The following is a 21,997-nucleotide window of genomic DNA, read 5'->3' as shown; positions in this document are numbered from 1 at the left end:
TGCTCCTGGTAAATTCTGCAGTGCATGACTAAATGGGGAGAAACCCTTATTCCCTGCCAATATCTTTCTGACTATTCTGTACATGTCTAGAATGGAAATGCATCTTAACGTGTGCAGCAGCTTGTGCTGCTCTTTATTGGTGTTTAATAAATAATGAAATAGCCCCCCAAGTTGCTTTCATTCAGCATTAATAAAGAGTAACACAAGCTGCTACACATTTCACAATGTGTTTCCCATTCTTGATGTGCACCGAAAGGCAGACCTGCCCTGTAGGCTACTTAGAATATTAGATTGGTATCATGATTGTTTATTTTGTATTTTCTGACGTTTGAAGCTTCTTACTTGACCCCCTGGAGAATGAATATAATTGTTAGAATTTCTGTGTGCCTTCAACAAATCCCAGATTTTCATCTTATGACTATGTAGTGTTGGATTGATCCTATCAAATATCGCCTATTAGCAGGTTGCATATCATCAAATTTCCATAGGCATCGTATCTTTTTATTGGAACATGTGATCGTATGATGACAGAGAAAAGATAAGAGAACTGCTTGTTTCCCAGACTTGCTTGAGTTCAGGTTACACAAGTACACATCCCTTATTTAGGGGCACACACTTGCAACCTGTCCTCAATTACATTGGCTGCACTGAGATGTAATAGTAAGCTATGATTTATTGTTGTGTGAATGGGGCTGAGGCTACGGCAGTTCCTCCTCCAGCACATTCACAAGGAGGAGATTAGAAGCCTTCAATGTAGTTTTTGACTAACTGCAGTTTAGCATTGGGCTCGTTGCCAAACTCTGTTTATTTTTTTATTATGGTTTACTGCAGGGGTGGCCAACTCCCAAGAGACTGTGATCTACTTTCAGAATTAAAATCTGGCAGTGATCTACCCCCATTTTTTGGGGTTCAGCTCAAAGTTGTTGACCTTTTTGGGATGAGGAATGCCCTGTTTTTGGGGGGTTCGGCATTCGGCTCAAAGTTGCTGAGCTTTTTTTAGGGAGAAGGAAAGGGAGGTGACCAGATTTGGTAACCTTTTTGGGGGGAGCACTGCTCAAATACTTTTCTTACGGGGGACAACAGAAACTTTTAGAGATTTCTTGGGAGAGAGTTGCATAAAAGCACCCACAAAACTGTACACCACACAAACTCCTTTACCCACTCCTTTAATCTACCTATCAAGAGTTCTTAAAAATACATGCCTTCATCCATTGTTAGTGTGACACCTGCCTCACCATTTTGGTAACCAACTGTTCGATATCAGGCGAGTACTGTGTCAGGGCCAGCTTCAGGGAATCCTTAAGGTGCTCATCTGTCATGTTTGAACATTGCTTACTCTTTGTCATTTTAAAATATGAAAATGCAGATTCACACAAATAAGTAGAACCAAAACATGAGTGTAAAATTTCACTGCATCTTCTCAAATTTGGAAATTTCTGTGTAGGCACAAACTTCCAAAATGATACTTCTTCTGCATGGGCCCTCAGAAAAATGTCATTTTTCAGAGTTAATACCTCATTTTCAAGAGATGTTTTGCACAATGAGTAATTTGTACTGATAATGACTGCAATTTTTTAAATGTCCAAATCAGATTTGAATGGAAATGACATGTACTCTACAATTAATTCAATTTTTTGGAAGTCGCCAAATCTTTTTTCTAACTCCAGAATAACAGATTCAATTTCAGCCACATACTTCTCTGTTTGAAAAACAAAGTCAGGATTTCCCCCCTGCATATTAGGAAAGTGATCAAAAATGATCAGGGGGCAAAGAACATCGCCCCACCAACTCCCCAAAGGGGGGATTTCTGCTGTCGCGGAGCCCGAGAGAGACCCTCACCAGGTTGTGTGGCTTGCAGGCTGCTGCTTTCTGATGAGACACTGGGGGGAGCTTCCAAGAATGGTCATTGCATAAATAAGAAGCATTGCTAGTGAGGGTGGGGTGGTATCAATTCCTCTTAAAAGGGACAAACAAGGAGCTACAATGCCGCAGCCCCCACCTCCATCTACAGGGCAGCTGTCAAAATGACGCCTCACACCCCCCCCCCGACTGCCAGGTTTGTTTCCATGAGGGTCAAGTAAAAGGCAGGCAGTTGAGCAGTGGGGGAAGGACTGGAATGGGATCGCGCAATCCCCCCTCCCGCCCGGAGACTCTTAGGATTGACCTAAAACCAGCAAGGAAGACTATTGGAAGGGGGATGGAGCAGGGAGGACCAGATCCAGGAGTTGCATGGAAGGAAGTGGGATGTGAAACTGGCAAAGATCAAAGTGGTGGAAGTGTGGAAGTGCAGAAAAGAGGATGGTCCCTAGCAATTAGCCCCCTGTCAAAAGGGTCGGGGACAGAAAGCCCCCCATGCCCTAGCCCGGCAGACACACGCCTTGTCACTCCTGGATAATACATGGGCATGGCTGTTTTTTAGAAGAGGAAAATTACATTGGGGTTTCTGTGACTGACTATGCATGTCTACTCAGAAGTAAGTTCCATTTAGTTCAGAGAGATTTACTTTCAGGAAAATGGGTACAGGATTGCAGCCTGAATACCTTAGCTCTAGTTTAGTGTTCTGGTGCTTCTATAGGAGGAGAGCTTCCCATTTGTCCCCCTCACGGCACCCCCCCAGGCAGGTGGCCCCCCACTCCCCATCCCTAGCCGATGCTGGTGTCCCCAGAAGCGCAGAGCAGGGCGCACAGGAGGAGGAGCCGCAGCGGCACCCTCAGGCACGGTCTCCATGGCATCATGCTGCCTCCACTCCATCCACGCAGGAGTGCGCGCAAACACACACACAAACACGCCAGGAGAGGGAAATGGAAGGGTGTCATTCAGGGTCTTAACACACACACACAAACACAGACTGCGCCTCTCTCCCCCACCCACCCCACCAGATCAATGGGACAAAGGGAGAAGTAGAGAAAGATTGAGGGCTGTTGTTTCCAAATGGATTTTTCAAAAGACAGCAAAGATCTTGAGCAATTGGCTCTCTATGGAATACAAGAGTATTTTCAGTGAGGTGGTGTGGTGGGGGAGACACCCCAAAGTCGTAAATGGGGATGGGCTGGGGGGGGGGAGAGGAAGAGAAAGGAAGAAAAGAGGGTTTCTTTCTCTTAACACCACGGCCAGGTTGGGGGGCGATGGAAGACACGGGAACAAATCCCACCCTAAAGATTGTGCGGCGGGGAAGTGGCCTCCCTCCCTCCCTCCCTCCCTCCCTGGTCTCTGCTTTTAAAAAGAAAGTCTGTGAGCCTTCTCTCCCCAGCAAGGTGGAGGGCAACTGCACTGAGAAAGGAGACATGCAGTTGGAGAAGCTACGCCAGATATCCGGGAAGTGTTACTGGGGTTAGACCACGCCCCCCCCCCCCGCCAGGATCACCCCGCGCCACACACACACACACAACCACACACAGAGTGGCCAGCTATTTGCTGGCAAGAGGGAAGGAGCTCTCTCCGAAATTGCCCATTGTTATTGAGCTCTTGGGGGCGGAGAAAGACAAGAGTTGTTGAGCTTGTTTTAGGGGGAGAGCTTTCGTTCCCTTTTAGGCTGACGATCATTAAGGAATCCACGATCTACCGGCGATCCACCAGAAACTGCCTGGCCAAGCCAAACTTGGGTTATGAACCATCGTTAAGATTAACCACAGTTTAGGGTATGGTCCTAGTGTTAAATGGTGGTAAATTGAAAATGGAAGTGAATGTTTCAGATATCCGCACAGCTGTTCCAATGCACATACACACAAAGACAAACCCTAGTTTATTGTTACCTAACTTCTCATATTGGTTGTGCTGTATCTGCAAGTGTATTAGAAATAGAGAAACAGACAAACATAGAAAGTCACCACTGTGACATATCCCAAATGTGAAGAGGAATCAGGACTATCATGAAGCCTAAGAGGACCCTAAGAAAACTGTAAAAATTCTGAGAGGGCCTGGACTCTGAAGTTCTCTTTGAATACTGCAGTAGTTGTGATTAGTACTAGTTCTAATAAAAAGAAAGTAAACCCCGCGATGGGGTGAGCTCCCGTTGCTCGGTCCCAGCTCCTGCCCACCTAGCAGTTTGAAAGCACGTCAAAGTGCAAGTAGATAAATAGGTACCGCTCTGGCGGGAAGGTAAACAGTGTTTCCGTGTGCTGCTCTGGTTCACCAGAAGCCGCTTAGTCATGCTGGCCACATGACCCAGAAGCTGTATGCCAGCTCCCTCGGCCAGTAAAGCGAGATGAGCGCTGCAACCCCAGAGTCGGACACGACTGGACCTAATGGTCAGGGGTCCCTGTACCTTTACCTTTAATTATTTTTTAAAATGACCTCTCAGTTGATGACGCCTGCCTGTCTGAAAATCCTATACCGTATTACATTCCAGGCACTTTCAATACGGTTCTTGAGACACGGTGGTGGTTTTCATTGTCTTCTTTCTAATGCATCGCTGTTGGAATCCACATTGTGTTGTAACCATTCCTTTCATTGCTTCCTTTGCCATTTTTTCCCTTCCCTCGTAATTGTTTCAGTAGCACATGCTGATATGTTCATTTATCACTGAGACCATTATTAATGAATGTCGTGCTTCTTCATTATGTTGCCATGGTAGCTTTGTGTGGGGGAATTATCTGTTTCCAGATGGAAATCTTTATTTGCCGTACTGGTGGCTGAGTGTTTCTCTAAAGCACATGTGCACACATACATACGTGATGTTGGTAATGTATCACTTTCCTCTATACTCTGCCTGCCTAATCACTGTTTCAGGTTAGCATAGCCAGCTGTTCTATGCCATGGATTCAGAGAGGTGCATTGTATACTGTCATAATCATTTCTACCTTTTCTCAGCATCTTTTTCTATTCTGTGCTTTTATCTATTTGTGTCACCTTGTAACTGTTTTGTTTTGTGGTGGTGACAAAGCACGTTCCTTCTACATAACTCTCTATTTCCTGTTTTAAACACTTGTTGGTCTTACTTTGTATGCAAAATCTAGAGTTATGGGAAATACTGGATGCTTTGCTCATCAATCAATAGTAGAGCAGAAAATAGTTTCTTTAAAAAGAAGCATTCCTTTAAAAATGATTTGCTGGTTTTAAAACCAAGAACATTTGCACAAAGTGAAGAAATACTAAAACAACATTTGTGTAGCATGTTTGAGTGTTCAAAGCACTCACAGGTTAGCATTGTAAGTCTTACAGAAACTTCATCAGATAGATAGCCCATTATAAGAATTTCCCTTATTTTGGCAGAGAGGGGCTAAGAGTATATAGAGTGACCTAGTAGGTCTCAGCTGAAGGGAGATTTGAACCAGGGACTTCTAACTCCAACCCCCCCCCCCGGCTCAGTTTCATTAGCTTACATGAAGATCTCTGTGTTTTTTTATCATAAATGCAGGAAGGGGTCGGCACTTGTCATTGCTTTGCAGCAAATCCTGTTCTTTATGCTGCACTGCCTGGCTCCCAGTTGTGGTATCTTCAGAATTAACAGTTTTACTTGTGTAGTGCACACAGATTTATACACCGAGCTTCACGACACGTTCTCCGTTATCTTTACACTTGGCCTTTTAAAGGTAGGTCAGTATTACCAGCTTACATATTGCAAGTGGAGAATTGAAGGCCAGTTGCTTGTCCAAGGAGAGCACCAGATGACGTGGAGAGCACCTGGCGAGAGCAGCAGGCTCTGTGTTCACCCCAGCCAATGTGTTGCAAAAGAAGCAGTCTGGCGTGATGACATCAAAACAAGAGTTTTCCTGCCTCTGTTCCGTTTCAATAGCTGCCACTTAACAGGAGCGGAGAAATTATCAAGTGTTCTTTTCCTAGACAGAACCTACTACAGGAGAGGGGAGGAGGAGATGAAAAGTTGCTGCTCTTGGTGGCAGCTCTGTATTCTCCACATGGGTCTAAGAATATCAGGAAAATCTGCTGGATCATGCCAGTGGCCCATCTAACCCAGCTATCCTGTTCTCATGGTGGTCAGGCAGATGTGAAGCCCAAAAGCAGGCCCTGAGCATAACAGCACTCCCCCACTCCACAGTTTCCAGCAACAGGGATACAGCAGCAACTCCAAGGAAAAATCTGTACTTGCTGCCTTGTGGGACACCTTCGGGAGAAGGAAAGGCTAAGGAGTAAACCCACACAAATCCGGGTTGGAGTCCCTAAGGCGGTTGGATGGTGTATTGTACAGTGGTGCCTCGCAAGACGAAATTAATTCGTTCCGCAAGACTCTTCGTCTTGCGAGGCACCTTTTCCCATAGGAACACATTAAAATTTAATTAATGCGTTCCTATGGGAAAAAAAGTCCGGGGGCCCCTCCCGACCGGCACCGGAGCCAAGCCAAGCCGCGTTTTAAGACTGCAGTGAGCGAACAGCAGCGCTGCTGTTCGCTCGCTTCAGTCTTAAAACGCAGCTCCGCGGCTCCGGGAGGGAGGGAGAGGGCCGTGGGATGATGCCCGACATCGGGCATGATGCCACGGCCCCCTCCCGACCGGCACCGGAGCTCCGCGGTGCTGTGTTTTAAGACTGCAGCGATCGCTGCAGTCTTAAAACGCAGCTCCGCGGCTCCGGGAGGGAGGGAGAGGGCCGTGGGATGATGCCCGACATCGGGCACGATCCCACGGCCCCCTCCCGACCGGCACCGGAGCTCCGCGCCGCCGAGTTTTAAGACTGCAACGACCGTTGCAGTCTTAAAACGCAGCGGCGGGGCTCCGGGAAGGAGGGAGAGGGCCGTGGGATGATGCCCGACATTGGGCACGATCCCACGGCCCCCTCCCGACCGGCAGCGGAGCTCCGCGGTGCTGTGTTTTAAGACTGCAGCGATCGCTGCAGTCTTAAAACGCAGCTCCGCGGCTCCGGGAGGGAGGGAGGGGGCCGTGGCATCATGCCCGACATCGGGCATGATGCCACGGCCCCCTCCCGACCGGCACCGGAGCTCCGCGGTGCTGTGTTTTAAGACTGCAGCGATCGCTGCAGTCTTAAAACGCAGCTCCGCGGCTCCGGGAGGGAGGGAGGGGGCCGTGGCATCATGCCCGACATTGGGCACGATCCCACGGCCCCCTCCCGACCGGCACCGGAGCTCCGCGCCGCCGAGTTTTAAGACTGCAACGATCGTTGCAGTCTTAAAACGCAGCGGCGGGGCTCCGGGAAGGAGGGAGAGGGCCGTGGGATGATGCCCGACATTGGGCACGATCCCACGGCCCCCTCCCGACCGGCAGCGGAGCTCCGCGGTGCTGTGTTTTAAGACTGCAGCGATTGCTGCAGTCTTAAAACGCAGCTCCGCGGCTCCGGGAGGGAGGGAGGGGGCCGTGGCATCATGCCCGACATCGGGCATGATGCCACGGCCCCCTCCCGACCGGCACCGGAGCTCCGCGGTGCTGTGTTTTAAGACTGCAGCGATCGCTGCAGTCTTAAAACGCGGCTCCGGGAGGGAGGGAGGGGGCCGTGGCATCATGCCCGACATCGGGCATGATGCCACGGCCCCCTCCCGACCGGCACCGGAGCTCCGCGGTGCTGTGTTTTAAGACTGCAGCGATCGCTGCAGTCTTAAAACGCAGCTCCGCGGCTCCGGGAGGGAGGGAGGGGGCCGTGGCATCATGCCCGACATCGGGCACGATCCCACGGCCCCCTCCCGACCGGCACCGGAGCTCCGCGCCGCCGAGTTTTAAGACTGCAACAATCGTTGCAGTCTTAAAACGCAGCGGCGGGGCTCCGGGAAGGAGGGAGAGGGCCGTGGGATGATGCCCGACATTGGGCACGATCCCACGGCCCCCTCCCGACCGGCACCGGAGCTCCGCGCCGCCGAGTTTTAAGACTGCAACGATCATTGCAGTCTTAAAACGCAGCGGCGGGGCTCCGGGAAGGAGGGAGAGGGCCGTGGGATGATGCCCGACATTGGGCACGATCCCACGGCCCCCTCCCGACCGGCAGCGGAGCTTACCTTTTCGCTGCGGTCGGGAGGGATGTTGTCCGCGTCTGCCGTTTTGGATCGACTGCGCATGCACAGTCGATCCAAAATGGCGGACGCGGACATCACCCCTCCCGACCAGAGCGAAAAGGTAAGCCAGCTTACAGTGGTACCTCGCCAGACGAATTCGTCTTGCGAAAAACAGGCATAGACGAATTCGTCTTGCGAGTCAACTAAAAACTCGCAAAACCCTTTCGTTTTGCGAGTTTTTCGTCTAGCGAGGCATTCGTCTTGCGGGGTACCACTGTATATCTTCTTCCGGCAAGTCCTGCAGCCAAGCTGGTGCCAAGTGTCTTGCTCTGCTTTCCTTAGCACCACATCAGCAATGACAAGAGGGGCGTCTTGTTGTCTGGGCAGCCCAGGACCTCCATACACACTGCCCAGATCACTTCAGCGCTGCAAACGTAGCAAAAACAATGCGGGAGACAGCAGTTAAAAGTTACCTGTGCCTGTAGCCACAGCAGGCCCCGTGATTCTCCAGCGGCTTGACTTTAGCCTTGGAGGCACACTCCGGTGTCTCTCAAGACGGACAAACTCTTTGAACATAACCTTCAGGATTAGTAGTCATTGGTAGCTTTATCCTCCATGAAATTGTCAGATCCTTGTTTAAAGCAGCCATCACTACTTATTGTGTGAGTGAACCCCATAGTTTAGCTATGCGCTGTATGAAGAAATACTTTCTTTTATCTATCCCAAATCGCCAGACGTTCAGCTGCTTTGGATGTCTGCAAGTTCTAGTGTTAGGAGAAAGTTTCCCTCCACCCACTTCCTCCATGCCAGGGATAGTTTTATACACTTTTATCATGTTGTCTCTTACTCGCTTTTTTGCTAAACTAAGGAGCAGTTCGGCCCCAAGGCTGGCCAGTGAGTTTGTGTCAGAACTGAGATTTTAACTGGGGATTGTTCAGCATATAACTTCTTCTCTTAACGGCTATAAACATAACCACGTCATGTGCTCCCTGTGAGTTGCCCAAGGCTAGCCATTGTTGGTGGCAGGATAGGGACTAAAATGACATTTGGTCTGATCTAGCAAGAAACCCCTTACCCAACACCTCGTTTTCCCTTGATAATGCTGCATGGAAAACAGATGTAGCTGTTCGACATTGCCTTGCAGACGCGGATAATTTTGCATTCGAAATTGCCCCCAATACTCTACATTCTGCAGCTGCTCTAAATCCCAATTAATACATGATATGATTATGAAGATGGATGGTGAACATTTGTTATGGTTTCAGTATTTTCGAATTAGTTAATGCCGGAATACAAGTACTAAGACTTTTTGCAGATTCACCAAGATTTTTTGACAACATTTGAATAATTGGTTATAAGATGAGCAGTAAGTGTGATATATAGGGTACTCCTTGAATTAAATGACAATATTTTATTTATAAATGGAAGAGATGGGGGAAATTTCATTCCAGAGATGTAATTTGTTTGACGCTAGGAGAAAACTTGTTTAAAAATGCAAAGGTCTCCTTAATAACAATTTTGTTAATAACAGTTAATAACCGTAGTTAACTAATGATTGTTAACCATTAGTAATAACATATTTTTTTCTGCACTTAATTTCCTTCTGGCCACTGTTTACAATCCCCTCCCCCAAGTATATTATTTTATATATACAGTAACTCAGGGTAAAACTTCATGCATCTGGTTAAAGTTGACTCTAGTCCTTGGAAACTTATGCTATCATGAATTGGTTGGTCTTTTAAAGGTGCCACTAATTTTCTTTTGTACTCAATAACCATGTATGAGATTTGCTGCATCTGCCAGAGGCAACGGCAAGGACACCACCTATACAAGAGAGCCAGTGTGGTGTAGTGGTTAAGAGCGGTAGACTCGTAATCTGGTGAACCGGGTTCGCGTCTCCGCTCCTCCACATGCAGCTGCTGGGTGACCTTGGGCTAGTCACACTTCTCTGAAGTCTCTCAGCCCCACTCACCTCTCAGAGTGTTTGTTGTGGGGGAGGAAGGGAAAGGAGAATGTGAGCCGCTTGGAGACTCCTTCAGGTAGTGATAAAGCGGGATATCAAATCCAGACTCTTCTTCTCTTCTTCTACAAGGGCATTATTGACTCCATGGAATATATGACTGTCTTAAAAAAAACTTTCAGATTATAGACAGTAAATGGACTTTGGTTTGTACTACTTGACAGGCGTCACAACCCTAATTCAAATACATCTAATAGGCATTTGTACATAATCAGTTCTAAGCATCAGAATATAAACAAATATTATGTAACACCCACATTGTATAAATACAATAAGGAGTGTGTTTTGATTAATAAAATCACAAAGGTTGGAAAAATACGTAAATAATAATAATTAAGGTTTTCAGTTGTGTTTAGCCTAATTTTGGCAGAAAATGCAACAATCATCTCAATGTCTTTTGAGGCGGTCGGAGGGAAACCTTATCACCTGAGTCTAATATTTACTAGATCTGAAGTTTTGGCAGAACTTTTAAGTCCTGAGTAAAGGGAACAAAGCAAGTAGCAATGTGTTACTACACAAATACAGTGTTCTAGTTAGACACTTATTTTTCTTACCCTTCCAAAGCCTTAGTTGGCACTGAATATTATCCTCCAGAACAGGGGTCAGCAAACTTTTTCAGCAGGGGGCCGGTCCAATGTCCCTCAAACCTTGTGGGGGGCTGGACTAAATTTTTTTCGGGGGGAAATGAACAAATTCCTATGCTCCACATATAACTCAGAGATGTATCTGTATATATAAAAATGTTCCCATTGCGTGTGTGGCGGTTACCAACTTGCTCCGTAACCGCTGGACCAAATAGCATCAAATTAGGATACAGCATTCCATGACCAGCAGGGAATAACATGGGATAATTAAATTTCAAAAAAAACCCACACTTGACATACTTAAAATAAAGAATAAATGCAAAAAAATGGTGCCCCTATTACACGTCACCAGCAAAAGCACTGAAGACTCCAACACCATCCAATAGAAAGCCGGATCGCCCTGCAGCGTCACAGAACCTGCGCAACCTGTGCAGACAAAAAAAACCTCCGTCGCTGGGCTGCAGGGGCGGGAAGGGGTCGGTGGGGGGCCGGGCTGAGGGGGCAGGATAGGCCCAATGGGCGGCGGAGGCAGAAGCCGCTTCCCCTTCTCCTCCCCACCCACCTCCCCCTGCGGAGTCCAGGCTGAGCTTCCCTCTCCGCCTCCCCTACGGAGCTCTGCCTGTTCCCACACAGGGAGGCTGAGGAGCCGAGGACAGGGAGCCGGCAGAACCCCTTCCATTACACAAAATCAGCCGCAGCAGGATGCGGCCGGGGGGTCAGCTAGTTTTAAATAAAAGCACACATTCTACTCATGTAAAAACACCAGGCAGGCCCCACAAATAACCCAGAGATGCATTTTAAATAAAAGGACACATTCTATTCATGTAAAATTTTGCACGCTGATTCCTGGACCGTCCGTGGGCCGAATTTACAGTAGAAGGCGATGGGGCTGGATCCGGCCCCCAGGCCTTAGTTTGTCTACCCATGCTCCAGAACAATTGCTTATTGGTGAAAGAGAGGTCATAATTACTCCAATATTTCTCTTAACACTGACAGTCAAATTACCTAGAAGACGCTTCTCAGGAGGAAACTCAAATATTTTCAACCTACCTCTGGCAAGTGATATTTCATCTTGACAACACATGTTTTGAACTTCTTTTTCATAGAAAGACAAACAGAAATCCTTTCAGTGTGACAGAACTTAAACTTAGGAGAGGATATGTGCCATTAATGTTCCGCATTGCGGGGAGAAAAAGGAGAGTGTTAAAATAATAATGTAATGCCGGTTAAGGTACCAAGTTGTGGGAGTAGATGCTTCCCCCCTTTCTTGCACAAATTCCACCTGATCCTCCTGGAATCATGTCTGTCATATCTTAGCCCTGCAAAACACAATTATCTGTAGGCATTTGAAGCTTAGAATTTCTGAACAACGTGGTTCAGTACCATAGGCCTGCAACCAAAGCAGGGGTTATGTTCTGGGGATTGTGCCTAAAGCCAAAATTGTGTATACAGTGGTACCTCTGGTTATGAACTTAATTCATTCCGGAGGTCTGTTCTTAAACTGAAACCATTCTTAACCTGAGGTACCACTTTAGCTAATGGGGCCTCCTGCTGCCGCCGCACTGCCAGAGCACATTTTCTGTTCTCATCCTGAAGCAAAGTTCTTAACCCAAGGTACTACTTAGTGGAGTCTGTAACCTGAAGTGTTTGTAACCCGAGGTACCACTGTAATTGAAACACATTGGGTTCAATGGTGGGTGGGATTGCCAAGGTCATTTGCCCTGGAACCCTGCTCCCTTTCTATTAAAAAAAAATAGTTATCCACACACACAAAGCTGAATGAGCACAAATTAAATGTGCATACAGGTAAGTTGCAAGCTTACTGTATTGTGTGGTGTAGAAAGTGTCATGCCTGTTTAGCCAACTATTAGGGAAGGCCTCCTTTCCCTCTGAGCAAACTGTTAGAGCAGGGACATCCAGCTCCCAAGAGACTGCTCGGGGGGGGGGGGGAACTGGCAGGGATCTACCCAGGGGGGTGGGCACGGCAGGCCAAATTTATTCAGCTTTTTTTAGGGGAGCAGGCCAAAGTTGTTGATCTTTCTTTGAGCAAAAAAAAATAAAAATAAAATTCCTTCCAGTAGCACCTTAGAGACCAACTAAGTTTGTTTCTTGGTATGAGCTTTCGTGTGCATGCACACTTATTCAGATTCTTTCTTTGAACAGTAAGTGCGCAGAATTAATTTAAATTGCTCACCAACAACGCAGCCACTAACAGATGAATGCAGCGCTACAGCAGACGACAAAGGAATGCACACTAAACACGATGTGGGAAAGGACTGTGGGGGGGGGGGGCAGAGACATGATTCTAAACAGTGCGAGTGATATGGATCCCGCGATCAACCACGATAATCCAGGGATCGACCTGTCAATCGCGGTCAACTGGTTGGACACCCCTATGTTAGAGCAGTGTTTTTCAACCTTTTTTGGGCAAAGGCACACTTGTTTCATGAAAAAAATCACGAGGCACACCACCATTAGAAAATGTTAAAAAATGTTAAAAAATTTAACTCTGTGCCTATATTGACTATATATAAAGTAATTTTTCAATTTTTCCCACGGCACACCAGGCAACATCTCGCGGCACACTAGTGTGCCGCGGAACAGTGGTTGAAAAACACTGTGTTAGAGGATGCGTACCCCTTGTTGGCAGTGCCAGAGGCAGCCGTGGCTGGAGCCAAAAGTGGAGAAAACCTCTCCCATCTCCCCCCCTCTCTTCCCTGATTCTCTCCCCTCCCTTCCTGCCAAAGGTCTAAACAAATTGTTTGCAGAGGGCTTTTGAAACTAGGCCCTGTGGATAGAACCAGATCATTCTGTACCTCTACCTCAGCAAAACTCAAACTGTTTGCCAGTGTAGGAATTATATTAAGTGGGAAAGCAGTGCTCATGTCTTTTTTTAAAAAAAGGAAATAATAAATAACGATGGGGAAAGAGTGACTGTGCATCCAAATTCCAAAGCGCATGAGTAGTTGTTGAGACTGAGGAACATCTGTGCTCCTTCTCTCCTCCCAAGTTTGGCGGCCACGGCTTCCTTCCTATCTGCTGTCTTTGCTGTGGTCCACCAAGAGCATTCTCTTTGCTACACATCCTCTCAATTTCCTGAGGACTTTCTGGAGGACATCTAAGCCTGGAAGATATTTGAAACGTGTATCTGTTGTGGAATGTATATTCCTAGTACAAACTTTGAAGGGCAGTATGATTTTTTTAAATCCCACCAAGCAATGTGTAAGGGATATGCCTTGTATCTCTCTGTAATATGGGAATCTTCCTGTCCTACCTTACATGGTGGTTGTAAGGATTATTGGGCTATATATGTTAAAGCACATGGAAGATTGAAATTTTGACTTTAAGTGCCAAGTATTTTTTAATCAGCATTGCAGTAATACTGTAATCTCATGTTATGCTAGGAATATATCATGACACTCTCACATTAATATTGTTCTAGTTTGCTTGATTTCCAATTCCACCTTCTCCCTCTAAGCAGCAGTTGAGTTTGATAGCTATTTCAGTTCCCTAATTCATGCTGCATGATGCTTTCTTAACCACTCTAGTTGCTTTCCTAAGGTAATTGTTCATATTAACCTTGGCAGATTCTGGTGAGAATGTCCACCAGAGTTGCTTCACATATTGCCCCATGAACAGATGTGCTGCACACCTGCATTGTCAGTTGCAGCTTGTACATGTTTGAAGCACACTGGATCTACCCTAAGACACAAATAGCAGCCTTCTCTCACTTACGAGTAGGAAGCTCTGGAGGTGCAGGGTCAGGAGTGAATTTGGCTGTGTGTGCCCACAGTCTTTCCTGCAGTGGGGAATCCTGCACGGTGGTTGCTGCAAGTTGTAGGGAGGGGTTTGAGTTCAGCTGAATGCACGTAACAATTCACCCGTATGAGAAACTTGAGAGGAAGGGACTGGCACACACAGCCTTGCTCCCCACTCCACAGAAAGCGGTTTGACAACACCTAAAAAGTGCTTTACATGCATGTGCGTCAAATCTTTTAGTTGAGTAAACAGTTTAGGGCCATTATAATCTGCAAAGTGGTCCTTAGAGGCGTCTGGCAGTGCTCTTAACAGACTTGTTTTGGGTTAATTGCAGTAAGTCCATAAAGAAGACCTGAGAGGAGCCTTCTTCATTATTTGGAGTTCGCAGGATCATTGCTTGTGAATACCATCTGCTGAGCTGCACAGGTTCTATCATTGTTCTTACACATGTGTGTTTTCCCCTCTTCCTCTTGCTCCTCAGACGAGTATAGGATCAAACCTGTGGAAGAAGTCAAATACATGAAAAATGGAGGAGAAGAAGACCAGAAAATAGCTGCCAGAAACCAGGAAAACTTGGTAAGGGTTGAACATTATTACTTATTAAAAGGGTTTGACACAGGCTCTAGGTCTGTAATGAAATATAAAGTATGTAGAACACTTAGTGTACTGAAGGGGAGCGCTTTCTTGAAAATGCCATAACTATTTATAGCTCAGAGGAAAGCTGCAAAATGCTACCTTCCTCTGCTTGTCTTTATGAATTATCTTGCCCTTAATATGGTGAAGTGTGTGCTCCAGTAGAATGGGCATTTGTATTCAGCCGCTTTGCAAGTGGTAATACTGTTTGGCTTGTGATGAATGTGTTTGTGTTCAAAGGAGCTGTTACCAACACAGGAATTTACTGCCTTTTGAGAAGGAAACTATGGTACCTACTTTTAAGTAGATGTCTGTCATTATTTACTCTCTGCATTCCCACCCTGAATTTTAAAGAGTGTCAACTCAGACACTTAAAAGATATATAATGTGCTTACAACCAGAGAACTTGCAAGGACCAGTGTTTAGTAATTTGCTGCAGATAAGGGTTAATTTCTTGTTTCCAGCTTTGCATTATGTGTTATCCACTTGTTTTATCCTCAATGGCATACGCTACAGTTCTCTAGAAGTAGAGAAGGAGTGTATAATTCAGCTTCCTGAGAACCACTGCATTCACATTTATGCGTTTATTTATTTTAACATCACTAGTCCTTATAGCCGCTAAGAGATGTGTGTAACATTTTCTGAAATCTCGGAAGCCAGAGAGGTGGTGGAAACAGATTTCCCATAGTTGGGAGTGGAAATTCAAGTGCCCACTGTAGTTTCTTGCCCCTTCCTCAGTGGCTCAGTGAAAAACAGAATAAATTACGCAGTATTAGGGAAGACATGCCAGTTTGCATGATTTATACAAGCCACAGAGTTCATGTTTCTTTGGTGCAGAATTTGGGTTGCCTGGGCACAGAACTTTAAAAAAAGGCACAAAATGCAAACACCCTTAAATATATATTCAGCATGGTTTCCTTCTGTTTTTCCATGGTGATGTTTCTTGGGACATAGCTTTGCTATAAATTTATACTGGTTTTATGCTAGTCTGTGTTTGCAACCCCCAAAGAACCCTGGGAATTATAGTTTAGTGAGTATGCTAGGAATTCTTGGTTAGAGTCCCCAAAAATAATTGCAGTTGTCCATGATCCTCTGGTTTTAACTGTTAAACCAGTTGAAGACTGTAGACATCTTATACATTTGAAACACATTCTTCTCCCCCCTCCCGCCCAAGGAATCCTGGGAACTCTAGATAGCCCATCACAGAACTACAGTTCCCAAGATTCTTGGGGTGTATGAGTGTGCTTTTAACTATATGGTGTGTATGTAGCTGTACTCTGTTGTGTGCATTTGTTCCAGTGGCTCAGAAAGGATCTTTAAAAGAATTTCTAGTTGAATATTAATACCCTGTCTTCACTAGAGGAGGAAGTAGGATTAGTCTATAGAGGTAAGCGTAAAAATGATACAATCTGGAAAACCCAAGCCAGAATATTATAGTGCCCCAAATCTGGAACAGCCCCCCCTGTGCGGGGTGTTAAGCCTTGTCCTACTGTTGCTCACTTTTAGACAGACAGAAAAAATGATTTCATTTCATCTGCTTTTTTGTAGGAAATTGATTTTAAGAAAGCCTTTCCTACTGCTCCTAAATGATGGCTGTTGAGGGTTTGGGTGGTTGTTGCTTCATTGTTCTGTTAACATGTATAAGCCACTTTGATTTGATTTTAGTAAGGCAGGGCAAAACTTCCAGTGATCAATGTCTTGATCAACAAACATGCAGGTATGAGATTGGTGTAAATAAAATAATACTCCAGTTTTAATATTCACTTCTGAAAGACCTCATTGTTTCGGCTTGACATCCATGTATTTAGTTCACAAATATGCCACCATAACACCCTAATTAACATTCAGAATGCTGGTGGCTTAATTGGAGTATTAATGGCACTAATGTGTAAAATGTTATCTCTGAGACAGGTAAGATGAGGTGGATGTATAGTCATGTCAGTTGGCATTTGTCTTTCCCACGAAAGTCACATTGGTGGATGGTGTGCTGTTTGTATGACCATATGGATTCTAAGACCCCAAAACTGTGTATATAGTCCAGGGTTTTGTTTTTTCCAGTATTTGTGCTTCGTTCAGGTTAGGGGTTATGGATTACATGTGCATTTGATTTAGTGTCTCACGCGCACACCAGCACAAACTGTTAGAGGAGGGTGTGTCTCAATTCTCACTCTGAACCAGGTGTTGGGTCACACTCTAGATCAGGGGTGTCAAACTCAAATTCATCGGGGGCCGCATCAGCAGTTTGGTCACCCTTAAAGGGCTGGTTGTATCTGTAGGACTATGTGTCCACTCTTTATTATCATAAATTATTGTCACTGCATTCAATTATTACTGTTTTTTGTAATAACGTAAGTAATAACTAGCACTGAAAGCAGAAACATAGTCAGAATAATGGCAAGTAGATATTCAAATGTACAATTATTGCACAATTTATTGAAAAATGATTTTATTAAAAAAAGCTTGCGAAGAAGAGGCGCCACAATCCGTTTCGCGCAAGGCAGGAATCGGATCCAGTTTCTCCCTTTCCTCCCCCCCCCTTCTTTTTTAAAAAAAGAAGTGCTCCACGAAAGCTTGCATTTCTTTGAAATAAAAACAAGCGTGTCGGAGGAGCAGTGTATAAATAACAACAATAAAAGAAACGAAACCCCGAAAGCTTGGCCTCCAAAACAGGCGCGAAGATGAGGCCGCATCATGTCAATTGGGGGGGGGGAGGGGGAGAGAAGAAGGGGGAAAAAAACCAGGAAGAAGCGGCCGCGTCGGCAGAGTCTCCCGCGACATGAGCTGCCCGCCCACCGCTCCTCCCGGTCGCGTCTCGGGGCTTCCTTCCTCTCGCCCGCCGAGAGCAGGCCCAGGCTGGGGCAGACCCCTCGGCGCCACCAGGCAGACCTCACGCCGCCCCAAAATGGCTGCTTCCCCCTCAGCCGCCGCCGCCGCATCCCGCCACGGAGAAGGCCCCCATGCCCCTCACGGGTTGCCGCCGCCTTTCTCCCCACCCACAGGTGACCCTCTCTCCCCCACCGGCGCCGCCATTTTACTCACCGACCGAGCTCACCGCCTCCTCCTCCGCCAGGCCTTCAACGCCAGGCCCCGCCACCTGCTCCGCCCCCCTCTTCCCAGCGCCGCTCTCGCTCCCCCCCACACCCCCGCCGCCGGCCTCTTGAAGGCCGCGCCTCTCGCGAGAGCTCCGCCAAGCCGCCCTCAGCCAATCGCCTCCGAAAGGTCGCACGGATCATAGAGATGAGGAAGAAAGGGGGTCGGCACTCGGGGGAAAGAGGAAGGGACGGTCTATAGAGAAGGGGAGTCCTAGAACGGCCTAAAAATCGCTACCGGCTGAAGCTGTGAGAATAAAAGTGAGAATAAAAGGTGAAGGCTGGTGGCCGGCGGCGGCTACACGGGCCACATGACGAGGTCTGGCGGGCCGGATTAGGCCCCCGGGCCTTGTGTTTGACACCCGTGCTCTAGATGTTGGTTCATTTCAGCTCCCATCATCTCTTGCATTGGTCATGTTGGCTTTGGCTGTTGAGATTTGTAGTCCAATAATTTATGGAGGGTCACAGGTTTCCCCAACCCTACTCTAAACAGTTAGGATCACAAAAGTGTACACTTATTAGTGAGATGTCAGCTTGGTTCAGGCATTTGGTTTCTAAGGTCTTTGCTTTAAGTGGTTAATGTTGTTTCCTGCGATTTTTTGATTCTCCCTAGCGTCTCAGGACTGCTGAGGGGAAAGAGCTCTCTCATGGGCAGTAATGTGTGCAGGACTGAACTTGGCACTTCAAGGTGGATTGATGGTGTCAAGAAGGATGTTCTCCTGGCCCCCTCTTGGGTGTTGCTTTTGCTTGCCATAGGGAATGGTGCAATGGAGCAATAACCCAAAGAAGCTTGTATTTTTAGCAATTTAATCCCCTTTTTCTGATAAGCTATCAGTGAATGGGAAACATCTAGAAGAGAAATTTTCTAGTGAAGGGAAAGTAGGAGCAAGGAGGGCAAGGGAGTGAAGAGTGACTAGAGCTCCTAATTCTCCCAAATTTAAGCATCTTTGTTTAAAAGAATAAAATGTGTGATGGGCATCTGTTTATGAGTTGAGGCGTCTGTTGCTTTTGACATTCCCTGATGTCCATATGCCTATATTTCTCATAGTTTGGTTTTTCCCCCCTGTGATGTTTGATTGTCACAAACTGACAGTGTTACTAATTATACTTTTCCGTTCAGTAGCAGAAGGAATCGCTCAGGGCTCAGTACTGGGGTTGGGGGTAACAGAGAGGTTTCCTTTACACCAGCTGCTGTAGCTCTTGCTAGACAACATCCTAGCGCCCTTTTTGAGCTGCATGCATCCAGGACTGGGCAGAATGGTAGATGGATGTCCTGTGCAGCTGCCTAGCCTACAGCTAAGTGCTTGTGCATGGAACTCCGGCTCTGTTAAGGCACGATGGGATCAGAGCTAGCCAGTTCTTCACATGGCTACACATGGGCAATGCTGGAATTTCTAGTGCTGGGCCAAACCTTCACAAAGCATGTTCTTGACCATTCATTTGAGGGGATTTGGGGACAAAGTGAACTGGAAAGGGCAGGCAGTAGGTACAGTTTATCAGGGAAAAGCTTTGTTTTGAAGGATCTGATGGGGAAGGGCTACATTTACCTTGGAAGCTTAATGAGGTGCCCAAGGTATGGGTTGGTGTGTGTGTGTGTGTGGGGGGGGGTCCTTCTTCAACTTCAAAGCCTTTTGGAAAGCTCTGCCATAGAGCTCTTTACAGCTGGCCTGCAGCTGGGCAGCTCTTCTCCTTCCTGGGGTGACTATGCAACCACACCATGTCGCTTTTCCTTTTGTGTACCAAGTGAGGTTGTATGGTGATGGTTGTGGCTGAGGGCAGTCAGGCAATAGGAAGGTGAAGCCATTAACAGTGAAAAGGGCCGATTTGTGGTGCTCTGATGTCCAGTGTCTGTGGGTAAAGGCTGTTGGCCTGAGGCACCAATTTTGTGGTGTTTTCAAGGGAGGGAAGGGTTATGAGCCATGAAGATGAGACAACTGCGTGCCTTTCTGGAGAGACTCCCCTGACTTCTTTGGATAAGTGAAAATGAGGGGGAGGGAAGACAAAAAGAATTGAGTTCAGGGACATGGCCTTGCATGTAGGAAGGACAGGCCTCTGAGAGGCACGACGGTCTTGATGTCTGATTTGTAATTTTCATTACAATGTTGTTCCCTTTCAGTCCATTGGGATTTTCAACTTGATAATGTTGTGCTGCTTTGCAGCTGTACCACTTCCTATTTTGTTTACTTTGGGTAAAACTTAGGGTGGTTTCCAGTTTGTGCTTGGCCCAACACTGGGCCCTTCTGTTCTTGCTATAGTTCTTGTTTCTGAGATGGTAAAATGTGACATTTCTTACCTGATCAGGTGAAGCCCCACTTACCTTTCTTGCTTGTGAAGCTGTAGAGTCTTGTGCTTTGGTCATTCTTGATGGTCAGATCTGTGCGTTCTCTCGGTTGTGCTGTATTTGCCTCTCAGCGTTGCTTTTCCTGAAAATTAATCTGGGCCCCTCAAAGTCAAATATGCTTGATTCTCCCCCTGCCAGCTTAGCATGTTCTCCAAGTGGGATGGGGGCTTGCCTTGCCTGGTGGTTGGGCTACAACAGGGACTCCTTCTCAAGCACTCTTTCCCATGCCCTGTTTGAAAAGCAGAGACAATTACTGCAGCGTGTTGCAGTGATGCAGTGTCACTTTCCATCTGCAACCACAGGAGTTGAGCTTAGCTCCCACCAGCTGCAACTGCCTCATCACCAGCAGAAAAGGGCACGGACACAAAATGTTCAGCTGGTGCAATTTTGCTAAACATTTGTGCGCTAGCCCTCCTTTCCTAAGGAGGATGCAACCTAACTGTAGTACTTCCGTCCAATACTATTTTTAGCGCATAAGATGCCACAGGGTTCCTTTGGCCTGGCTCGCACTGCATAATTTCTCTGTAAGATTGTTTAAGTGGGTACAGGACAGTGTGAAGTGGACTGTACTCAAAGGGAGCCAAGAGTCTCCTCCATGATTGCAGTTGTGCTCTCTCCTCCTCGCTCTGTGGTCCATCTGCTGAACTATAAAGCACTGAACTATTGGAATACTCCAAAGTGCAACTGCCAGAGAGGAGAACAGAAGAGGAGAAAGTTTGAAGGCGTTTCTTCTCTGGCTTGTCAGAATGTGGCATATTGGAGTCAAGGGCACACTCTTGTAACCTCTTTCTCTTACATCAGGTCATCTGGCAGGCTTTTGAAAACCTAAAGTGAGGAAACCTCTTATTCTTCACTCTGTGGTCATTTGTCCCTCCCACCACAGAATTAGCCCCAAAATGATTAGCATTAGCCACTTTAGTTTGTTGATCTCTTACTGCAACAAGGTACGTGTCTTACCTGGAACTTTTTCAAAGTTAGGAAAGACACTGAAGTGAAATCGCGATGGCCTGTCCCCAGTGGTCCCATTCCCTGCTCTGTTCAGAAAGGACTTCAAGGCATCTTCAGGATGATGTGAGGGGTATTCATACTTCAGGTGGGATGGATGAACATGAACAAATGTTTTGTTACCCTCTAAATAACAAATCTATTTGTTAACCCCTTTAATTTGATCCGAGCAATGTATGTGGTTCCCTCACTGCAAGAAGCGAAGTTATAGGGAACCAGGCAGAGAGCCTTCTCGGTGGTGGCGCCCGCCCTCCCATCAGATGTCAAGGAAATAAACAACTATCTGACTTTTAGAAGACATCTGAAGGCAGCCCTGTTTAGCCCTGTTTTAATGTGATGTTTTATTCTGTTTTTAATATTTTGTTGGAAGCCGCCAAGAGTGGCTGGGGAAACCCAGCCAGATGGCCAGGGTATAAATAAATTGTTGTTGTTGTTGTTGTTGTTGTTGTTGTTGTTGTTGTTAGGTCAAGTATCTCATCAGTTCTGATTAAAAACCTTATGTAATGTCAATTAATATTTAAATAGTTATTTCAAAACCCCATAGAAAATAGAGTGCTGGTGTAGAATTCCCAAAAGAAAATTGCAGCATTTCCATAATGGTTGGTCATTATTGTTTCACTCTTCCTAGGAAACAGTGGTGAGGTTATGGCTGTGATGTCACTGGACTGTGAGACT

The 21,997-nt window shown here is 46.5% G+C and overlaps 1 protein-coding gene across 1 annotated transcript in view; it reads left to right on the top strand.

Annotated features, from left to right (window-relative positions):
- C6H1orf21 (chromosome 6 C1orf21 homolog) overlaps positions 1-21,997 on the top strand; it is an 83,574-nt gene that overhangs the window by 8,863 nt on the left and 52,714 nt on the right. Inside the window, exon 2 of the mRNA XM_033151162.1 lies at positions 14,736-14,830. Coding sequence (XP_033007053.1) covers positions 14,736-14,830 — 95 coding nt within the window. The remainder of the gene's footprint in view (positions 1-14,735; positions 14,831-21,997) is intronic.

The sequence above is a fragment of the Lacerta agilis genome, chromosome 6 (assembly GCF_009819535.1).
Source record: "Lacerta agilis isolate rLacAgi1 chromosome 6, rLacAgi1.pri, whole genome shotgun sequence".
NCBI lineage: Eukaryota > Metazoa > Chordata > Lepidosauria > Squamata > Lacertidae > Lacerta > Lacerta agilis.
Note: the sequence above shows the minus strand (reverse complement) of the source record. Positions and strands in the feature narration are given on the sequence as shown.